A 17,696-nucleotide genomic window follows, 5' to 3' on the forward strand; every position below is an offset into this window, starting at 1 on the left:
TCTGTCATGGATACATTAGCTGAGATTCCTGCACTGCAGGGAGTTGCGCTTGATGACCCCTGAGGTCCCTTCCAACTCTACAATTCTGTGAGTCAATTAATGGGTGCTAAACATGCTTTAAATGTATGGTGTGGATGACTGTCTTTTTCTCTCCTAACATTGTGGCCCTGTTTAGCTTGTCTTGGCTCCCTCCACATCTAAGCTCTCAGGGCATGGAATGCAAGGTGCTGTAGTCAGTTTGTGGGTTCTATAGTTGGAGTTCTTTTGTCATTATCCTTGGCTTCATCAGCAGCCTGATCAACTCAGGCTTAAGATTTACCTGTAGCCATAGAGAGTTGACAACCCAGTTAGCGTCTCCACCTGTTTAGCTTGTCTTGGCTCCCTCACATCTAAGCTCTCAGGGCATGGAATGCAAGGTGCTGTAGTCAGTTTGTGGGTTCTATAGTTGGAGTTCTTTTGTCATTATCCTTGGCTTCATCAGCAGCCTGATCAACTCAGTGTAAGTTGACAAACCCAGTTAGCGTCTCCACCCCCATTGTTCTACCCAGACACTGAGGTCCAGCGCCGAGGGCCTTCTGGCAGTTCCCTCACTGCGAGAGCCAAGTTAACCTAATAATTTTCAGATGGCTGGGGAAGCCCAGCCAGATGGGTGGGGTATAAATAATAAATAATAATAATAATAATAATAATAATAATAATAATAATAATAGGCAAGGTAGCTATTCCATGCTCCCTACCCATGTTGGAAGATCAGCATGACCTCTGGTAGAAAATCATATATGTACGGACCATTATTATTTCAATGTGACTAGCTACTGCTCTGCTATTCACAAACACAGGAAAATGTTATTTTCAAAAGGGAAAGAGTTACATTTTTCGTCTCATGTTTAAATCGAGCTCCAATTCATTCATCCTATTAAATTTTAAATATTTTGCATTTGAAGCTCTGCGCTAATATTTTATTCTAGAAAACATTTCATTATTTCAGTTGGTGTGATGTGCTTTGGAGAAATTGTCCTCATAATGTAACTCTTCAGTCTCAGTAGGCAGGCGTTAGTGGAGAATGGAGGATGAATCATTGTTGAGAAGCTGTATATTTTAAAGCTGAAATCAATGTACTTACCAGTGATTCTCAACAAAAAGCAGTTTTGATGTTGACAATTTCCCACATATTCTTTGTGTGGTCAGTATATCTATATGTTACTCTTGTCTGAATATTGGCATCCAACAGTTTTTAATATCAGGCATGCAATGGTGTTCAGTACTTAACAGTATAGATGGCTGACATGCAGTAGTAAATTGCAATGTTGTTTCAATCTTCCTACCTTCTGGGAACATTTACCATACAAAATCTACCAAGGAACCTCTACATGTTTGACAAAGGATCCCAGGGCATTGCATAGGAATCTGGAGAACATGTTGTAGGGCAGCGATGTGAAACCTGTGACCCTCTAGATGTTGGTCTCCCAGTTCCCATGAGTGGATCTCCATCGTTCAAATTACATGGGGGTTTGTTGCATCTCACTATCATCCATTGTGAACTGAGAGTGCATGCCCAATATCTTCCTGGAAATCAGTTTCAAAACTTCTGTTGTGTCACATTTAACAATATTTTGTGCCAGTTACAGAATATTTAACAGTAAGAGAACATTTGATGAACAGTTGGACATGTAATGATTGACATCTGCCAACATTTCATACAGAACAAAGTCGGGGTGTCTAAAAGCAACACCCCTTATGTGTTGTAACCCTCTGCCTGGCAAAAGCAAGACATTCACCATTAAAAAAAATGCATATTTCCTCTACCTTGTAATCTTGCCTTGTATAGGCAAGTTGAGGGAGCCACACTGTATAAAATACCATCGTCCTTCCATAGGCTCTTATTTATCTAGCATATTTATCTAGCATGCTCCAAGGAGCTCAAGGCAACATGCATGGAATCACGCTGTTTTATCCCCAAAAGAACACTCTGCAACTTCACAGTTTATTCACTGAATTTTCCCACAGTGAAAACACAAATAGTGAAAAAGATTTCCATGTTCTTGTTTTTTAAAAAAACAACCCCTCAGAATATGTACCAGGAATTCTCCAGCGTATGTCCATGAACATGGGTCTGTCTGCATTTTCTATGCTTGGTGTGCTCCAAAGTAATTGTGGCAAATCCATTTTCTGAGTGAAGTGGCCAGGAACCTCTTTATTGATTGGGAATCTAAGAGAATCCTTTGACATTTGTATAGAGCTGTTGGACAGTGGAATAGACTCCCAGAAGAGATGGTGGACTCTTCTTCCTTGGAGATTTTAAAGCAGAGGATGGATGGCCACCTGACAAAGTATGAATTAGTCGAGATTCCTGTACAGTGGTACCTCTGGTTATGAACTTAATTCGTTCCGGACATCCATTCTTAACCTGAAACCGTTCTTAACCTGAGGTACCACTTTAGCTAATGAGGCCTTCTGCCGCAGCCACGCCACTGGCGCACGATTTCCGTTCTCATCCTGAGATAAAGTTCTTAACCCAAGGTACTACTACTGGGTTAGCAGAGTCTGTGACCCGAGTTGTTTGTAAACCCAAAGTACCACTGTACTCCAGGGTGTTTTGACTATATGACCCTCGGGGTCTCTTCCAACTCTATAATTCTATGATTTTATGTAACGTTAAATTTGAAATGTCATACGAACTATGGAGTAGTATGCTATTCCTGTTGATCACAAGCTTCTCACATACTTGCAAGTTCGAATCTTCAGGCTACAGATGGCTTTCCTCCTGGTACCTCTACATTTCCAGATAAACATGGGCCCAATCCATATTACTCTTATAAAGGAGGACAACCTAGAGTTTTATGAACTAGGTAGCTCAAACTATAGAAAGGTACATGTCAAAGAAATATGTCTTGAAGTTTTTAAAGTATGTTGCCAGTAGGCAATGTGCCTATCAAAAACCGTGACAGATGTGCATTCATGTCATGAATCATCTCATAATCAGACAGGCATACTCACTTCCCCCTGCACTTACATTGCTTTTAGCATTAACCTTCTAAACCTGAGGTTTGATGGGAGTAAGTAATGCATTGTATATAGTGATTAGCTGCCCAACTCAACGGCATATACATACATTTGTATATTATTGCTTCTAGGATGGAATGGGGAATCTGAGAGTCACCAAAAAAGGAATTCGACTTGAAGGTATATCTGAATTTCTACTTCCATTGTATGTGAAAGAAATCCATTCTCGAAAGGTAGGTTGCTTTGCTTAAATAAATAACAAGTTTAAGGCTTTTCTCTCTTTTTTTTTGCTTTCGTTATTTTCACTGAAAGTATTGGATTTCTAAGATACCTTTAAATTGACATTTAGGTGAGGAGTCCAAATGTGTTTCCTTCTGAGCCTTCAGTGTAGAGGCACATAGGGAACTTAAAGGCTAATCTACCTCAATGATAAATTTTCACTTGACTATACCTTGCAACATTTCTAAGATGAATATTGCTTGTGCTTGCTTATTCTGTGTGAAAGCGTAGTTCCTCAGAGTGACACGGACAGTTATGACATAGGTAGCTGATGTGTGAAATGGCCCAGTGCATTTTGGAAACCTTAACTTCAAATTTTTTTTATTTTTTTTTGCTGCCATCACTGTAAAAAGAACTTGGGGATTTTACAAATTTCATACAGATTCTACTCTTGAATGCAACCAGAGGTTCAGAGACATATCACCAGTCAATACAAGCGGCTAGGAAGCTACAATGTGAGAGAAGCTATTTCCTTCATGTCCTGCTTCTGGCTGGCCTGTCCCATCAGGACTCCTCTAAGTTAAATGACTATGTATTTACTCAAAAAAAGAAAATAAAAAAGAAAGAAAGCTAATACTATAGCAGTGAACTACCGGTAGATATATATTGGGAATGTATCATTCAATATTCAACTTTTAAGAATTATCTAGTAGACATCATGAGCAGATTGGTACATTTGGAGCATATACTTGGCCGTTTCCCAAAGAATTTATTTCCAATTAAGTATTCATGCTTGCATCCTTAGGCCATAATTTAGCGTAGATGTAAACATGCTTAAGCCTATTGAAACCAACAGGCCTAAGCACGCACTGGTGTGTGTCCACTAGGGAACAGCTTTATAATAAAACAGAGGCTGGGAATGTTCTAATATGAGAAGTATCTCATCCAAAAGTACATTAGCTAAAGCAGCCCAACACATTATTGTTTAGTATGTAATTGTTTTACTGCTTAAAGTAGGCCATTACAGAAAAACAAGAGACACTATAAATTCTGCAGAGCAAGCCAGCTATTACAATTCTGTCATGTGGCAACGAAGTTCTTAAAGATATATTTTTAGAAGATCTTGTGTTTTGCTTTCTTCGGTTCAGGAGTTCTTTCTAGCATGCCAATGCTAACCAGTAATCAAGGAGTGAAGCAAAAATGTTTTGAGTCAATGAAGTGTAGGGAAATTTAATATACATTGCTGCTCCAAAGTTGTCAGGAATGAAGAGCTATTTAAAAACTTGTCAGTCCCAAGAAAGGCTACAATAAGCACTGATTTAAATGCCCGGTGAAGTTGTGTACATTTTATAAGCTGCTGTCCTAGGCACCCGCCAGGGAAGGCACACGTCTGAAAGTTACTTTTTAATTGACAAAAGTACACAGAAATTCCCACAGTCCCCTTCCCACACTTCTAGGCCCTAAGCAACTGTTCCCAGGTGTTTGTCCTGCAGAGCGCTTGCAGCAACAATGGGACCACACAAACCTAGCTTGTCTTCTCCTACATGGAAACTATCACTGCTCTTCTTCCTTCAAGCCCCTCCTGGTTCCAGTAGACACTGGGGCAGGGGGGTGGTGAGGATTCAACTGGCCTGTCCCTCGCCTGAACAGCCTCTTCCTCTGACACATCCTGCACACCCACCTCTGCCAGCTCTGGCCATTCCTCTTCCACTGAACCTCACAGCCTTTGCCAAATTCCACAAATCACTGCCCTGCTCACCAAAGTCAATCCCCAGGCTTCCCGCCTCTGTCACACACTCATCAGAGCCCTGCCAGACCCTGACATCTGCCCCCATCTGACGGTATGCTGGGAAGTCTGCTGTTTCCTCATTCAGAGCCATGTTTCTTAACGTGTGACTTGCACAGGGACAGTTTATTAGAATTGTGTCTCCAATGTAATAAGCAGTCCACTGGTGGCCCCATCCGCTCTGAATCAATCCTGATTCAGATTGCACTGCCATGCCCCATTGGGTGGGGTGGAATATTGAGAACTTATATAGGTCAGATTTTTTGTAAGCCACTTGGGGAATTGGTTTCAAAGATGGGATAGAAATCCCATGGGAAATAGATAAAATGGAAATTTCATGGCTTAGAGATTGGGATGAAGGAGGGCCTCCATCCTCTTGTCTCATTCCTTTCCACTTTATCTCTTCACAACACAAATCTTCACTACTACTACTACTACTACTACTACTACTACTACTACTACTACTCCCTTCTGAAAGCATTTCTCTGGCTCTCTTTCCTTCCCTCTCCCGTTCCCTGCTCACGTTTGGATGGGTAGCTCAGTCTGTTTCAGGTCTGTGCCAATTTCACATAATCATGGATTCGTATTAATAAATCCATCCCATCTGGTTTACATATTAACAATTTTTGAAAATTATACAAAACTCTTATTAAATGCATGTGTTTATAATAAATACCAAATTTAGATACATATTCTAGCACAAAATATGAATTTAGATTTTTTGTTTTTTTCAGTTCATGCATATCTAAGTGTGTGTGTGTATGCGTAAGCAAAAAAAGCATTGCAAAATTTGAAGAAGTGCAAAATCCTAAGACTAATTATTTTCAGATTTGTGCCATTTTGTCTAGGAAGTACAGATCAGATAAATCAGCATCAGAATGTACAGAAATTGAATTCCTTAAGTGCCTCTACTCTCATGTTGTCTTACTTTCCTCTGCACACGCTGGCACTGACTGTCCAAATATTTAAGAAGCTTTTCCCATCCCCGCTCTCAATCTTTCTAGCTCTCTGTCCTTCCCCCTCCTCACAAGTGTAGAGCTTCACTATTCTCTATAGCAATTCACATTAGCCAAGGAGAAAGTAAGAGGGACAGAGTGGCAAATTCATTCTTCTTTGTGGTCTCTGTGCATTCTTACCTATGAGTTCTGTGCTAGCATAAAGCACCCCTGGGAACATTCTAGAGATCTAGCTGGCAACTGGTGCCCACAGGCTCACTAAGGAATGTAAATATCTCGACGTTTAGTTGGGCATTGACCTGAAATCACCTGTGATGTGATAATTTGGGAGAAGAGCGTGAACCGAATTTGACATTTCCTGAAATTTACTCAGCAGACTTTTGTAATCGTAGGGCATTGTTGTGGCAAAGAGCAGCAGGTATCACAATAACCGTCTTTGTAGCCTCATTTTGAGGGCAGACAGAAATAGTTGCCCAGCATCATTCTTTAACTCCTAAGGTGTCCGTTTCTACATCCCCTATTGCTCCTTGCCCCTGGACCTGTGTTAATTTCTAAACCTTCCTCAAAGAAGGCAATGTATGAGTGGCCAAGGAGTGACATCAACAACCTTCTACTGCTGCGGTTGTTTCAGTTGCTCATTGTGCTTTGGCACCTATGCAAACAATTCCACCTACAGTGATTCCCATACCCAGAAATACAGCTTCCTGTCTCGGTGGAGGTTTCTCCAGAAGTGACAATGCCTGAACCAGTACTGGAAAGGCTGCAGTTCCTCCCCAAGTCCACAGTGTGGCATCGGACATCTTTGTGGTTGTGTGTCATTCACAGAAAGGAAGGATTTGAGGATGCTGCCACTTTCTCATCATAGCAGGTTCTCCCTGCTTCATTTTGGTTTGCACCATCAACAAAGCACCTTATGCCAACTAAGCTTGTCACTCCTCTGAGATGCTAAGACCAGGGTCACTGAAATCATAAATATGATTTGAGTAAAGGTAAAGGGACCCCTGACCATTAGGTCCAGTTGTGGCCGACTCTGGGGTTGTGGCGCTCATCTCGCTTTATTGGCCGAGGGAGCCGGCGTACAGCTTCCGGGTCATGTGGCCAGCATGACTAAGCCACTTCTGGTGAACCAGAGCAGCGCACAGAAACACCGTTTACCTTCCCACTGGAGCGGTACCTATTTCTCTACTTGCACTTTGACGCGCTTTCAAACTGCTAGGTTGGCAGGAGCAGGGACTGAGCAACGGGAGCTCACCCTGTCACGGGGATTTGAACCGCCGACCTTCTGATCAGCACGTCCTAGGCTCAGTGGTTTAACCCACAGCGCCACCCGCGTCCCTGATGATTTGAGTAGCAGACACTAATTAAACGGTTTGTGCTATTCTCCAAGCTGATAATTCCACTCTCACGTTTGTGCTGGCTCAGGGATGGAGACTAGGAAAAGCTTACTCTTAAGCATTAGCGTCCTGATTTCCTCACAGAAACATACCGTTAATAAATCTGTTACCAACCTAATAGGCTATTAGCAACTCCCCCCCCCTATGATGTTCATTCTGACTGCACCAATGTCAACCTTAACGAACTTTTTCTGCCAGTCCAAATCCATCCCTTTTCATTTGCTTTTCAACTTTATTTTTCCTGAGGGCATCTGTGCCCTCCCAAGCAAGCAGGTTGGTGAACCAAATGTGGGAATGCACAGAGACAAAAGAATTATGTCTGCTATGTGTAACGTGTGCTCTTCAAGTGGTCATCTGTATACTCTCCCAGCCTTCCCCTGTTTCTAGTGTCCCTCTACATTTTGCTTTGGGATGTGGCTATAAAGGAACTCGGCAGAAGAGGGCTTGCCCCACCTTTTGCAGAATAAGCAACTGGTCAGATACCTCACCTTGAGGGGAGGAGGCACAAATACCAGCTTCCTGGACTGAGATCTAGAATGTTCCAGTTGGTCTGCACAGGAACAGAACCATACATGGAACAACTTCGGTATTCTTCTTGGCATTTGAATAATACAATTATTGTTATTGGGGCTATTTTAGCTGGAATCGTTGGTGATTAACCTTGTGTCATGTGTGGAAAGGGTATCATTATACATTAGTTATTATTAGCCGATGATATCCTTTAGTGTTTTATTATTGATTCTTAATGTATTTATGTGACACTGCATCTATTTGAAAGTTTTGTTTTTGTTTTATTTCAAGGCACTGATAGAAAGCAATGGGAAACAAATGACTGAATGGCAATCTCCTTCCATTCAAAATTCTAAAGTGTCTGATGGAACATCTGTGTATGATCACAACTGCACCATACAGTCAAAGCCCTCTTCTCACTTGAACATTCATGGTGTCCCCAAAGAATCCTGGGAACTGTAATTTGTTAAGAGTGATAAGATTTGTTAGGAGACGACTTCCCTCACAGTATGACTGACAATTCTCCGAGCGGCTTAACCGTGAATCCCTCTTTCCAGGGAACTCTGAAAATTTGTGAGGGCAATAGGAGTCTCCCAACAACTCTCAGCACCCGTAACGAATCCCAGAATGCTTTGGAGGAAGCTATATCTAAAAGTTCTGTAAGAATGCTTTAAATGTATAGTGCATATGGGACCTATCAATCAATCAATCAAATCTTTATTACGGTCATAGGCCAGCATAAGTAGGGCGGGGTACAATAATTTAAAATCTGTAAAACGTTTGGGAAAGCTACAATTATTAAAACAGAAGGTATATATATAAAAGACTATAAGAATATAAAATAACATTAAATGGATGTGGAAGAGCATAAAAGGCTATGACTATCAATTTTCAAAGCACTCTGATATGGGTGTTCATTAAAACTAGTTTGTGGCACAGGTCATCAGGCGATGTATTTTGACCACTGCTATGTAGAACCGTGTTTTATATAATCGACTTTCGATTTTGTTGTGTGTGTCTCGTAATGTTCTTGTGCTGCTATGGCCAACGGCTGATGCAAATAAAGTTTCATTCATTCAACCTGGCAACATTGTATGTTGTAGCAGGGTTGATAGATATGGGACCTAATATATGTGTAGGAGAGAGACAGGGGAAAGATGCTTAAAATAAATTTGTTAAACTTTTTAATCATAGTCATTAAGAATCCAATTGCATCTTAGGGGCTGGAATTGTTATATGCTCTCATACACACCAGTACATGCTGATGTGCTGGCATGATTGGATTAGGACCTTAGTAAATAGATAATGATGCAAAATGTTTTCTTACACTTCTAAAAATATATTTTATTTACAATATTTTGCACAATAGTTATGTACAATATATATTAACAGTATTTAGGTATGAAAGAAACATAAAAGATAGCATCAATTAACAACAGTCAGGTTGATGTTTCCTATTAGTTCTGACCATGAAAAAAAGAAACTATTAGGACATAGATGATTAAAATGGGGGGGGGACTATCTAATCATAATTTTTAAGTAAATCGTCAGTAATGAGGTTGCTTCAGTGTAGAGAAAATGCAAATACCTAACCTCTGATGTAGTACTTTGCACAATCAAAAGTTTATGGTTGCATAAATGACCTCTATATAATTTATTTCATATTATAGTTACATAAATGAACCTCTGTGTAATTAGATTTCTTTTTTTATAAAAAGAAAAAATACATTTTAATGTGAAATGCAACCCCATGAGTGTAAATCAAAGTGGAAATTAAATTACGCCTAAGAAAAGTGTGCCACTATCATAAGGCATGAAACCTTTTAAATAATTTGACAACAACTTTACATATTATTTGAGGGCACAGAGATGAAGTACTGAAAGGAGTTGTGTCCTGTAGGTCAAAAGGTGTGCAGATGGGCGAAGAGGCTGAATTTTAGAACCACTCAACTACCAGGAAATTTCCCCAGGCTAGCATGTGTATACTCTAATTTACAATTTGGAAGCTGAAAATGCACGTTCCATGTAATCTCCTACTAAGCAGCATAGCTACAGTATTTTAGCCAGAGCCTCTGGGTGTTTAATCATGGTCTGATGCTGAAGCAAGCTCCTACATGCACTGAGGGCTCAATTCTTCCAAGAGAGATTGGAATGAGTGTCTCTCCAGCTTCTACTGCATTTGGTCAACAGTAAAAAAAAATAGTAATTCTGGGCTTACTATGACTGGCATAAATACTAGGAGTAAGATCTTCTTTGCTTGCCTGCTCAACTCAGACTTCTGCCAGAGCTGAGGCTTCAGGTTCTATTTATTTAACAGGATTTGTGATTCAAGGACCCACCACCCACTTGAGGATAAGAAAGACACATGGACACGGTATATTAGGTTAATGGGCTAAAAAAGGCCACAACTTTATTGATTACAGCATGTGAGAGGTATTGGCTTAGGCATTGGATAAAACAACAGAGTGTGACTCCACCGCCTCGGGGAGGGGTGAGTCTATCAAGGGTTAGCCACCAGTGGGAGGAGCCTGTTGATGCAAATACAACTGAAAGCTCCCCCTGATGTCACCGGGGGTCGTACCATGGCCCTAGCCACCAGCAAGGGCATCGGACAGGATCCACCACCACTGGATTCCTTTACCGGAATACCCATAAAATGGAGGGGTAGGCGATGGCCACACCCTGCCCTCCAACACACAACCATATTCCAATGCCTAACTGCCAATACCCAAAAGTTGTGACGAGGTAGGCAAAAAACCAAGTGGCCGATGCCAATTTGCCAGTTGGATAAAAATTCCTACCAGGCCCCTTGGCCAACCAAGGCGACCAACCACAGGTCCATAGGAATGTCAAGAACCAAGCAATGAACCAAGGGAGGGTGGGTGGGTGATCCGACGAGAAGCAGCAGCACAATGGCTGAGAAACGCTGCCGAGCCACATTTGAGTGGCTAAACCCCACCCCCAAGCCTCCAGCCAATTGGCTGGCCACCTGGAGTGTGTAGCACGGCAGCCAGAGCAGTTGGGCAGGGGGTGTAACACCCCCTTCCAAAGCAGGAAATGACTCCTGCTCACAACTCCTCTCCTCCCTGAGGAGAGGCTTTATTAAATTTCTCTATTGCCTTCCACCCAAGGATCACAGAGTGGTTTACAGTTAGGAGTTCAAGATGGCATACTTGGTTCTCCCCCTCCTTATTTAATCACCACAAACAACCCTGAGAGTTAATTTAGGCTGAGAGGTTGTGATTGGCCCAAGGTCACCGGGCAAGTTTTATGTCTGGGGACGGGGATTTGAACCCTGGTTTCTTGGGAGCAGGCCTGTCTGGGACTTTTCAACTCTAACTTTTAAAGGTTGCATGGGGAAAGGATATTAAACAGAAAAAGCACACAGTTACTCCCTAATGTCCTGCTCCCCCCCCCCCCGAAGGCTCTCCTGTGCCTTCAACAGCTGCCCATTAGAGATCCATCTGCTGTGCACCTCAGAGATATTTCTCCCTCTCCTTCACGCCTCTCAAACTATTTATACTCATTGCCTGTGTTTTTTTCTGCTGTCTCCATTCACATCTTAACTTGTAGCCTCTTGGTCTACCTGAACTGTAAACTCTGTGGCCTGGTGGGTGAGAATCTAGCCTAGCCACAGAATGCTTCTATATTGGCAAAGATTGTCCGGAAGTGTTGCCTAGCAACAGCAGAATAAGCAAGTCCATTGACAAACCTTGGTTAGAAAAATGCATTTAAAAATAAAAAATAAAATAAATACTACAAACATGTAATACTACAAACATGTAAAACACCTACCAGATATTCTCCTTGATCTAGATCAGCAATGTGTTCTCCAGAAGACACAATACAAAGAGTGAAATCTTTCTGGAAAAACCACCCCAGCAAAATTAATGTAAGACAAATGTACAATGCCTGTTGGAAATTTAACTAATTTAAAATGAAACATTTTTAAAACCCCTTCTACCCCATATTCATCATGGACCACGCTCAAATCTTTTCTCTGCCAGCTTTCAAATCAATCTGTTCAGCCATTTTCAAAGTATAAGCTGTAGCACCATTACATTGACTGAATTTGATTTACTTGACTCACTTTTAACAAAGCGTGTTCTCCTTCAGGGAGAGCACGTGTTGCGGTGGGGTCTACTGAGCCACCCCCTTTGTTGCTGGGTAAGTTCTCCAAGATGGCCAGGGGGCAGTGATTGGATTGCTGAGTTGCTGGGGCAAAAGTTATGTTGCAATTTTGGTGGGAGGTGTAAAAGGTTTAAATACTCTGCACGCAGCCTTGTACTTTCTCTTTTGCTGCGTGCAACGGATCACCCGCCCACCCGCCCTAGAGTAAGGGGTTGTTGCATTGACCTTGCTATGCCTGTCATGGGGTCGTCTGCCTTTGAGCAGGGGCCTGGTAGGAATTTTTCCACCTGGCAAATTGGCCGGCTGGGTGGTTTTTGCCTACTGCGTAGCAAATCGTCACAACTTGTAAGGTTGTGGTTAGGCATTGGTTATAAATCTGGTGGAGGAGGGGTTAGGATAGGCTGGGCCTGCCCCTCCATGGTTGCTGCGGAAAGGGAATTCCGTTAAAGGAATCCTGGGGCTTGCCATCTTTTCGTCCAATCCCTGGAATGGGACTAGGGCTGGCAAGCCTTCGGGGAGCAGGCAGGTGAGAATTGAGGGTCTGTGACTCAGCTCCATTTCTCCCCGACTTGCTTTCCCCCGCACTGTCTTTCGGTGGTGCCCGGAAGTCAGTTCTGTCCCCAGGCAGGGGGACAGATAGTCTTAACCAATGCCTAAACAACCACTCACGGTTTGTATTTTAATAAAGTTGTGGCCAAAATCATGCCAAAAATCTTAAACAAAAATTACGTGTCCGTTGTGAGTTATTTTGGGGGTGGATTGGAGACCTCGACACGCAATAGGGTCACAACTATCGCATATGAGAAAAAAGTAAGACTGTTGTCACACAACAGTTTGCCTTGCTGTTGACAGTTCTCAGGGGTTTTCAGATAATGAAGATGTTAGGAATTGAATCTAGGACTTTTTGCGTGCAAAGCATGTGATCCAACACCAAGCTACATTCCTTTTTTTCCCTCTTCCCACCCCCATGAGCCCTGGAAGAAAAAACAAGTTCTGCCCTGAATTCAGCCAAACCCAGACTTAAATAAAGGTGATTGTGGTGCAACAGGAAAGAGAAGTGATTTATGTTTATCTCCAGCGCTTCATTATAAATAGGTGCCAATATAGGTAAAAATAACATACAGTGGTACCTTGGTTTACGAACTTAATCCGTTCTGGAAGTCTGTTCTTAAACTAAAGCATTCTCAAACCAAGGCATGTTTTACCATAGCAGCAGGGGACTCAATTTACAAATGGAACACCTTCAACAGGAAGCAAAACTTGTTCTTATTCCAAGGCAAAATTCACAAACCAAAACACCTACTTCTGGGTTTGCAGCATTCTTAATCCAAGTTGTTCATAAACTAAGTTGTCCTTAAATCAAGGTACCACTGTATGTATATTTGTCATTGGTCATCTAAAATCTGCTAAGGGAATATATATATATATATATATATATATATATATATATATATATATATGCTGTTTTGCAACTGTGGTCATACATTTTCTATGTCATCTTTTGCACTCCTTTGAAGTCACAGCAAGCTAAAAAAGAAAATAAAGAATATGCTCACATATAACTGTATTTTTGTCTTCTTAGATTTTGTATTCCCAGAAAAATGTTTTTCAGGTTCATTTTCATGAGTCTGAAGCTAGAGTCAAACCATATATGAATTAGTATGCAAGCTATTTGTGGGGCACGATGGCTTGGAAGTAGCTTAGCAACTTCTGTGAACTAAGTTCTGCACTGCTGGCTTTCAACCCTACTGAAGGCAATGGGAGTTACCTTTTAAATGGACACTGGCATATTTTAAAATAGGATATAGCTCCACTCACTTGGGTGGGAGCCATCACTCAATGAAAGAAAAAGACGTGGCACCTTGTTTCTTTATAAATAACTGCCCTTCAGCACAGTAATGGATACTACTTAGCTCCCCTTTGATAGAAAGGTGTTGCTCAAGAGATAATGATTCATGAGTTGCTCAATAGCCTTTTCATAGGTTTTCATGGGATGCACAGGCCTTGGTAAACTGCAGGAATAAATTTATCTGAAGGCCATGGATCACATAATTTTCTCTCTATAATCTGAAAACAAATATATGGATTATAAAGTACAAAAGTGTCAGTCGTTAATAATGTAGTTCCTCACCCTCTTGGGCTTAGAGCCTCTGGGTGTTTAATCATGGTCTGATGCTGAAGCAAGCTCCTACATGCACTGAGGGCTCAATTCTTCCAAGAGAGATTGGAATGAGTGTCTCTCCAGCTTCTACTGCATTTGGTCAACAGTAAAAAAAAATAGTAATTCTGGGCTTACTATGACTGGCATAAATACTAGGAGTAAGATCTTCTTTGCTTGCCTGCTCAACTCAGACTTCTGCCAGAGCTGAGGCTTCAGGTTCTATTTATTTAACAGGATTTGTGATTCAAGGACCCACCACCCACTTGAGGATAAGAAAGACACATGGACACGGTATATTAGGTTAATGGGCTAAAAAAGGCCACAACTTTATTGATTACAGCATGTGAGAGGTATTGGCTTAGGCATTGGATAAAACAACAGAGTGTGACTCCACCGCCTCGGGGAGGGGTGAGTCTATCAAGGGTTAGCCACCAGTGGGAGGAGCCTGTTGATGCAAATACAACTGAAAGCTCCCCCTGATGTCACCGGGGGTCGTACCATGGCCCTAGCCACCAGCAAGGGCATCGGACAGGATCCACCACCACTGGATTCCTTTACCGGAATACCCATAAAATGGAGGGGTAGGCGATGGCCACACCCTGCCCTCCAACACACAACCATATTCCAATGCCTAACTGCCAATACCCAAAAGTTGTGACGAGGTAGGCAAAAAACCAAGTGGCCGATGCCAATTTGCCAGTTGGATAAAAATTCCTACCAGGCCCCTTGGCCAACCAAGGCGACCAACCACAGGTCCATAGGAATGTCAAGAACCAAGCAATGAACCAAGGGAGGGTGGGTGGGTGATCCGACGAGAAGCAGCAGCACAATGGCTGAGAAACGCTGCCGAGCCACATTTGAGTGGCTAAACCCCACCCCCAAGCCTCCAGCCAATTGGCTGGCCACCTGGAGTGTGTAGCACGGCAGCCAGAGCAGTTGGGCAGGGGGTGTAACACCCCCTTCCAAAGCAGGAAATGACTCCTGCTCACAACTCCTCTCCTCCCTGAGGAGAGGCTTTATTAAATTTCTCTATTGCCTTCCACCCAAGGATCACAGAGTGGTTTACAGTTAGGAGTTCAAGATGGCATACTTGGTTCTCCCCCTCCTTATTTAATCACCACAAACAACCCTGAGAGTTAATTTAGGCTGAGAGGTTGTGATTGGCCCAAGGTCACCGGGCAAGTTTTATGTCTGGGGACGGGGATTTGAACCCTGGTTTCTTGGGAGCAGGCCTGTCTGGGACTTTTCAACTCTAACTTTTAAAGGTTGCATGGGGAAAGGATATTAAACAGAAAAAGCACACAGTTACTCCCTAATGTCCTGCTCCCCCCCCCCCGAAGGCTCTCCTGTGCCTTCAACAGCTGCCCATTAGAGATCCATCTGCTGTGCACCTCAGAGATATTTCTCCCTCTCCTTCACGCCTCTCAAACTATTTATACTCATTGCCTGTGTTTTTTTCTGCTGTCTCCATTCACATCTTAACTTGTAGCCTCTTGGTCTACCTGAACTGTAAACTCTGTGGCCTGGTGGGTGAGAATCTAGCCTAGCCACAGAATGCTTCTATATTGGCAAAGATTGTCCGGAAGTGTTGCCTAGCAACAGCAGAATAAGCAAGTCCATTGACAAACCTTGGTTAGAAAAATGCATTTAAAAATAAAAAATAAAATAAATACTACAAACATGTAATACTACAAACATGTAAAACACCTACCAGATATTCTCCTTGATCTAGATCAGCAATGTGTTCTCCAGAAGACACAATACAAAGAGTGAAATCTTTCTGGAAAAACCACCCCAGCAAAATTAATGTAAGACAAATGTACAATGCCTGTTGGAAATTTAACTAATTTAAAATGAAACATTTTTAAAACCCCTTCTACCCCATATTCATCATGGACCACGCTCAAATCTTTTCTCTGCCAGCTTTCAAATCAATCTGTTCAGCCATTTTCAAAGTATAAGCTGTAGCACCATTACATTGACTGAATTTGATTTACTTGACTCACTTTTAACAAAGCGTGTTCTCCTTCAGGGAGAGCACGTGTTGCGGTGGGGTCTACTGAGCCACCCCCTTTGTTGCTGGGTAAGTTCTCCAAGATGGCCAGGGGGCAGTGATTGGATTGCTGAGTTGCTGGGGCAAAAGTTATGTTGCAATTTTGGTGGGAGGTGTAAAAGGTTTAAATACTCTGCACGCAGCCTTGTACTTTCTCTTTTGCTGCGTGCAACGGATCACCCGCCCACCCGCCCTAGAGTAAGGGGTTGTTGCATTGACCTTGCTATGCCTGTCATGGGGTCGTCTGCCTTTGAGCAGGGGCCTGGTAGGAATTTTTCCACCTGGCAAATTGGCCGGCTGGGTGGTTTTTGCCTACTGCGTAGCAAATCGTCACAACTTGTAAGGTTGTGGTTAGGCATTGGTTATAAATCTGGTGGAGGAGGGGTTAGGATAGGCTGGGCCTGCCCCTCCATGGTTGCTGCGGAAAGGGAATTCCGTTAAAGGAATCCTGGGGCTTGCCATCTTTTCGTCCAATCCCTGGAATGGGACTAGGGCTGGCAAGCCTTCGGGGAGCAGGCAGGTGAGAATTGAGGGTCTGTGACTCAGCTCCATTTCTCCCCGACTTGCTTTCCCCCGCACTGTCTTTCGGTGGTGCCCGGAAGTCAGTTCTGTCCCCAGGCAGGGGGACAGATAGTCTTAACCAATGCCTAAACAACCACTCACGGTTTGTATTTTAATAAAGTTGTGGCCAAAATCATGCCAAAAATCTTAAACAAAAATTACGTGTCCGTTGTGAGTTATTTTGGGGGTGGATTGGAGACCTCGACACGCAATAGGGTCACAACTATCGCATATGAGAAAAAAGTAAGACTGTTGTCACACAACAGTTTGCCTTGCTGTTGACAGTTCTCAGGGGTTTTCAGATAATGAAGATGTTAGGAATTGAATCTAGGACTTTTTGCGTGCAAAGCATGTGATCCAACACCAAGCTACATTCCTTTTTTTCCCTCTTCCCACCCCCATGAGCCCTGGAAGAAAAAACAAGTTCTGCCCTGAATTCAGCCAAACCCAGACTTAAATAAAGGTGATTGTGGTGCAACAGGAAAGAGAAGTGATTTATGTTTATCTCCAGCGCTTCATTATAAATAGGTGCCAATATAGGTAAAAATAACATACAGTGGTACCTTGGTTTACGAACTTAATCCGTTCTGGAAGTCTGTTCTTAAACTAAAGCATTCTCAAACCAAGGCATGTTTTACCATAGCAGCAGGGGACTCAATTTACAAATGGAACACCTTCAACAGGAAGCAAAACTTGTTCTTATTCCAAGGCAAAATTCACAAACCAAAACACCTACTTCTGGGTTTGCAGCATTCTTAATCCAAGTTGTTCATAAACTAAGTTGTCCTTAAATCAAGGTACCACTGTATGTATATTTGTCATTGGTCATCTAAAATCTGCTAAGGGAATATATATATATATATATATATATATATATATATATATGCTGTTTTGCAACTGTGGTCATACATTTTCTATGTCA

The 17,696-nt window shown here is 42.3% G+C and overlaps 1 protein-coding gene across 2 annotated transcripts in view; it reads left to right on the forward strand.

Annotated features, from left to right (window-relative positions):
* The window catches only part of SGCZ (sarcoglycan zeta), a 563,963-nt gene that overhangs the window by 422,546 nt on the left and 123,721 nt on the right, over nt 1-17,696 (forward strand). The window contains exon 3 of one of the 2 annotated variants that reach the window (XM_081209053.1): nt 3,135-3,236. The exons of the other annotated variant lie outside the window; for it this stretch is intronic. Within the exon in view, the coding sequence (XP_081065179.1) occupies nt 3,135-3,236 (102 nt within the window). The remainder of the gene's footprint in view (nt 1-3,134; nt 3,237-17,696) is intronic. 2 annotated transcript variants of the gene reach the window in all.

This window comes from Podarcis bocagei (assembly GCF_964188305.1).
Source record: "Podarcis bocagei genome assembly, chromosome: 9".
Lineage (NCBI taxonomy): Eukaryota > Metazoa > Chordata > Lepidosauria > Squamata > Lacertidae > Podarcis > Podarcis bocagei.